The following is a 5919-nucleotide window of genomic DNA, read 5'->3' as shown; positions in this document are numbered from 1 at the left end:
CACACACTGACTCTCACTGGGGTACAGTCTCTCACACACTGACTCTCACTGGGGTACGGCTCCCACACACACTGACTCTCACTGGGGCACGGCTCCCACACACACTGACTCTCACTGGGATATAGCTCCCACACACACTGACTCTCACTGGGGTATGGTATCAGGACATGAACACAAAGATTCTGGGCTCTTACTCTTTGTGCAGTTTAAGGAGCTGGTCAGAACGCGGACAGTGATGACTTCATTGAGTGGTCGTCCAATGGTCACCAGGCAATCCTTCCCCCATAAACTGGTCAGGTTCAGAGTTCCTGATTGACTGAGAATCAGCTTTCCACAGTGACCTGGAATTAGGGAGATGATAAATCAGTGGGCATTTGGTCTCTGTGTATTATAGTCAATCTGCAGCAGCCTTTTAATCTCTGCAGCTTTTACACACTTTATCAGCAAGTGTGTGGAGGACTGCATACCGAGAAAGTCAATCTGGGTGTTCCCCAACAGGAAACCCTGGATGAATCAGGACATACAGAATCTGCTAAAAACCAGGCGTGAGGCCTTCAGATCAGGAGACCCACTCAAATATAAGGAATCCAAGTATGACCTTCGCAGAGCCAATAAGACAGGTAAGGGTCAATACCGATCCAAACTAGAGACCCAGACGGACACCTGGCAACTATGGCAAGGACTGAATGACATCACAAGGTTCTAAAAAGAGACAGTGCAAGATAGCAGACGATGACATACCTCTCCCAGATCGTCTCAATACCTTCTATGCTCGCTTTGAGCAGACTTTCGGCGGAGAGGTAACACCTATTCCGACAAGTCCTGGTGAACCTATCCGAACCGTCACTGCATCAGAGGTCAGATCAGCTTTCCTTCATGTGAATCCAAGGAAAGTGATGGGACCAGATGATGCACTCAAAGCATGCGTAGATCACCTGGCAGAGGTCTTCTGGAACATCTCCAACCTCTCCCTGCAGCAGGCCACTGTCCCTGCCTGTTTCAAGAGGGCCAACATCATCTCTGTGCCTAAGAAGGCTCATACAGCATGACTACCGCCCAGTGGCCCTAACATCGGTGGGCATGAAGTGCTTTGAAAGGCTGGTCATGGCATTAATCAACTCCAGCCTCACTATTACTCTTGACCCACTCTAATTTGCCTATCAGATCAACAGATCCATGTCAGATGTCATATCACTTGCCCTTCACTCATCCCTAGAACTCCTTGACACCAAGAACAGCTACGTAAGAATCCTACTCATTGACTACAGTTCAGCCTTCAACACTATTATCCCCTCGAGACTGATGACTAAACTTAGTGATCGCGGACTAAGCCCCACTCTCTGCAACTGGATCATCAGTTTCCTGACCCACAGGCCACAATCAGTGAAGATTGGGGACAATATTTCAACCGCACTAACACTCAACACTGGAGCCCCCAAGGGCATGTACTCAGCCCCCTACTGTACTCACTGTATACGCATGATTGCATCACCAAATACCAGACTATTGCCATTTACAAGTTCACTGATGACACCACCATAGTTGATCGAATCTTAGATGAGGATGAAACAGACTGCAGACAGGAGGTGGAAGACCTGGAAAAATGGTGCACTGAGAACAATCTAGCTTTCAATGCCGGCAAAACCAAGGAACTCATTATTGACTTTCGGCGGGATGTTACTAATGCCCCCCTACATATTAACAGCACAGAGGTGAAATGACTGGAGAGTGTCAAGCTCCTGGGAGTGATCATCCACAACAAGCTTTCTTGGACTCTTCATGTGGACACACTGGTTACAAAGTCCCAACAACGTCTCTTCTTCCTCAGGCAGCTGAGGAAATTTGGCATGATGGCGAATACCTTTACCAACTTTTATAGGTGCGCCATTGAGAGCATTCTGTCTGGATGTATCACTACCTGGTATGGTAACTGAACCTTTCAAGATTGGAGACGGTTACAGAGAGTGGTGAACTCAGCCCGGACAATCACTAAACACCAACCTCCCATCTATAGAATCCATCTACCAGGCCCGCTGTCAAGGAAAGGCTGCCAGCATTCTCAAAGATCCATCCCACCCTGACAATGTTTTTCTACAACCTCTACCATCGGGGAGAAGGTACAGAAGCCTGAACACACACACCAGCCGGTTTCAAAACAGTTTCTACCCTCCTGTTGTTAGAATACTGAATGGTCTCACAAACTCTTAGCATTCGCCTGTACCTGTGTTTTTGTTTTTGCCGCTGTTTACCTATTATTTACTATCTCTGCTACTTAACTCTGTGATCTGCCTGTATTGCTCACAAGACAAAGCTTTTCACTGTGCCTCGGTACACGTGACAATAAATTCAATTCAATGTCAGTCTGTACCCAGCCAAAAGAAATGAACGTTTCTGACAAATACACATCTGAAGGATGAGAGATGACTTGATAAGGGTGTACAAGATGTTAAAAGGCATAGATAGCATGGATAGCCAGAGACTTTTTCCCAGGGCGGATATGGCTATCATGAGGATGCATCATTTTAAGTTGATTGGAGGAGGGTTTAGGGGAGATGTCAGAGGTAAGTTCTTTACACAGAGAGTGGTGTGTGTGGAATACATTGCCAGCAATGAGAGTAGAGTTGGATTAATTAGGAACATTTAAGCAACTCCTGGATAGGCACATGGAAAATAGTACAATGAAGGGTATGTAGATTAGTTTGATCTTAGAGTAGGATAAAATACATTGAGGGTTGAAGGGTCTGTACTGTGCTGTATTGTTTCTGTGTTATACACAGGTAAAACATTCACTGGTTTGAGGTGATTACATCAAAAGACAAATTTGTACTGACTGCAGATCAAAATGATCAGCTCATGGAAACACTAGTTTCAACCTTCCCATTCACCCCTCCTCTGTATTATTTTATCACATGGTTAACATGTTAATTTGAATTTAAACTTTTTCAAATTTTAGACTGTCTTGTAAACTCTGCATCTAACACTGTGCTGTCCCTGTCCTGGGAGGGTTCGATGGAGAGTCAGAATGGTTCAGGGAGTATGTTGTAAATACGTAATCGGTATCCTTGCCTTCTTCACTCTTTCTGGATTTAGGTGGTTTGGTTCGGTTTGTCACCATCCCATATTCCATCACAGCTGAGCGACTAATGGAGGCAGTGCCCGTGGGGTCTGGCTTGGTTGTTGTCAGGTTTGGCCTGTGTGTTGGGCAGGGTCCTGAGTCACAGGGCTCCACTGTAGCGAGCTTTGTCAGATGGTCGCAGAAAGCATCTGGTACAGTCTCTGTTGTTTCCATGTTGCTGCAGAGCAGTTGTCGGTTCCGGGTTCCCTGCCCACAGGAAACTGAGCACTGCAAAAAAATGGAACAGACAGACACCCTGAAGCCTGCATTCATCTATCTACATTTCCCACCACCAACCCTCCCATTCTCTCACCATACTGACCCATTTGCACCTGCTAACCCTCTCCCAGATTTCTTGGCCTCAAACAGTGGAATCAATGCAACAAGGAAAGTAGCGTTCTGTTAAACTAACATCTGACATGGGGATGTTCTTGCAATTTCTGACCACAAGCAGCAGAACTGAGCAGTTTGTGCTGATTCATGTTCACACTGTACAAACTGAATGCAATACAAAACCTTTTATTGAATTCAGGTACATGTGACAATAATAAATCAAATCAAAAAGACCAGGTTAGACTATATTTGGTGCACAGTGTACTGGGAGGAGAAAGTGAGGGCTGCAGATGCTGGAGATCAGAGCTGAAAATGTGTTGCTGGAAAAGCGCAGCAGGTCAGGCAGCATCCAAGGAACAGGAGAATCGACGTTTCGGGCATAAGCCCTTCTTCAAGAAAGTGTACTGTTCTGGCCACAGCCACAATACTGGCCTTCAAAAGAAAGCAGAAAACGAGGCTGTGATTCTCTGGACTACAGAAGATGAAGCCATGTTTTGTTTGAGGTCTTTAGGTCATTGGAAGGAATTGGGAGAATCAACTTATAAGGTGATAAAGAGGATTGACAAATTAGATGTAGAGAGGATACTTACTTGGGGCAATTTAGAATGAGAGATCATAGTTTTAGGATCACGGGTAGCAGAGTTAAAACAGGGATAAAAACAATTACCTCTTTCAAAGGGTCATGACTGTGGAATTCACTCCCCCAGAGTGTGGCGGATGCTGACATATTGAGTACATGTAAGGAGGAGATGGGCAGATTTTAATTAATAACAGGTTGAAGGGTTAACAGGGAAAGGACAGGAAAGTGGAGTTGAGGCTGAGATGAGATCATCCATGATGGTATTAAATGGTGGAGCAGGTTTGAGGGGCTGAATGATCTCCTCCTTTTCCAGGTTCTGATGTTTCTATGATAGAGGGAAGCAGTTTCTGTGGATGCAGGCTTCAGGAGAAGGGGCCAGAGACATTAATGTCAGACTTGCTCAGGACACAAGATCAGAAATGAAATAAAAAACTTGGATGCAGGAAATCTGAGACAATCAGAACCAGAAATAGTTGGAGAAACTCAGCTGGTCTGGCTGCATCTGAGGAGACAGAAACAGAGTAAACATTTTGAGTCCAGGGACCCTTCTTCAGAACAAATTCAGAAACACTCTTTGCACAATAGGTGGAAGATGTGTGAAACTCTCTCCTACAATTAACATAGAGGCTACCTCAATCATAAACCGATATCAGAGGCCGATCGTTTTTGTACATGTGGAGAAAGGGTGGAGAAGGTGATTTATACATCAGCCATGATCATACTAAATACTGGCTCAGGCTTGAGGCTCTGACAGGTCTCTGCCTGTTCTGAATTTCTCAATGTAATCACTTACCCCTGCCTTCCTCTCTCTACTCAATCAGGACACTCACCCTGGACCAGTTCTGGACATTCCAGCCAAATGGACAATTGCTGACCACACAAGGAACAAGGGACAGTGGCTCCTCCAGACCCGAACACAGACTCTTCTTCACTTCCACATTGGTCCCGTTGTGAAACTCGACGCAGGTTACCCTCCTCTTGGCCAGACCGTTCCCACAAACCACAGAACATCGACCCGGCTCTGAAACCAGCCACCTGTCCATCAACACATAAATAAAGAGTTCTTCCAGCTCAGGATTCCTGTCTGCCCCTCTATCCCTGTCATAGAGAAAGCGAAAGATCTGGCCCCAGCTCAGTATTCCCCTTCCATCTTAGAGAACCTTATGCACGATATTGAATGATCTCATTGTCTCTTCAAATAGAGTTACAGCAAATCCACATAACTATAGAACTCCAAGACAATGCTGCTTGTATTAAAAGAGTTGCATTATCAAATAATTTATGACTTGAATGTTGCTGTATGATCTGTACCCCAGTGAGACTCAGTGTGTGTGGGACCGTACCCCAGTGAGAGTCAGTGTGTGTGGGAGTGTATCCCAGTGAGAGTCAGTGTGTGTGGGACCGTACCCCAGTGAGAGTCAGTGTGTGTGGGAGCTGTACCCCAGTGAGAGTCAGTGTGTGTGGGAGCTGTTCCCCAGTGAGAGTCAATGAGTGTGGGAGCTGTATCCTAGTGAGAGTCAGTGTGTGAGGGACCCGTACAAAAGTGAAAGTCAGTGTGTGTTTTGGCTGTACCCCAGTGAGAGTCAGTGTGTGTGGGTGTGAACTCCAGTGAGAGTCAGTGTGTGTGGGAGCTGTACCCCAGTGAGAGTCAGTGTGTGTGGGAGCTGTACCCCAGTAAAGTCAGTGTGTCTGGGACTGTACCCCAGTGAGAGCCAGCGTGTGTGGGTGCTGTAGCTCACTGAGAGTCAGTGTGTGTGGGTTATACTCCAGGGAGAGTCAGTGTGTGTGGGACTATACCCCAGTGAGAGTCAGTGTGTGTGAGAGCTGTACCCCAGTAAAATGAGTGTGTGTGGGACTGTAGCCCAGTGAGAGTCAGTGTGTGTGGGAGCTG

The 5919-nt window shown here is 46.2% G+C and overlaps 1 protein-coding gene across 1 annotated transcript in view; it reads right to left on the bottom strand.

Annotated features, from left to right (window-relative positions):
- The window catches only part of adamts13 (ADAM metallopeptidase with thrombospondin type 1 motif, 13), a 68745-nt gene that overhangs the window by 3210 nt on the left and 59616 nt on the right, over window positions 1-5919 (bottom strand). Inside the window, exons 27-29 of the mRNA XM_043719720.1 lie at window positions 4859-5063; window positions 3067-3343; window positions 149-341 (exon numbers count right to left, since the gene is read on the bottom strand). Coding sequence (XP_043575655.1) covers window positions 149-341; window positions 3067-3343; window positions 4859-5063 — 675 coding nt within the window. The remainder of the gene's footprint in view (window positions 1-148; window positions 342-3066; window positions 3344-4858; window positions 5064-5919) is intronic.

The sequence above is a fragment of the Chiloscyllium plagiosum genome, chromosome 30 (assembly GCF_004010195.1).
Source record: "Chiloscyllium plagiosum isolate BGI_BamShark_2017 chromosome 30, ASM401019v2, whole genome shotgun sequence".
In the NCBI taxonomy this organism is placed as follows: domain Eukaryota; kingdom Metazoa; phylum Chordata; class Chondrichthyes; order Orectolobiformes; family Hemiscylliidae; genus Chiloscyllium; species Chiloscyllium plagiosum.
Note: the sequence above shows the minus strand (reverse complement) of the source record. Positions and strands in the feature narration are given on the sequence as shown.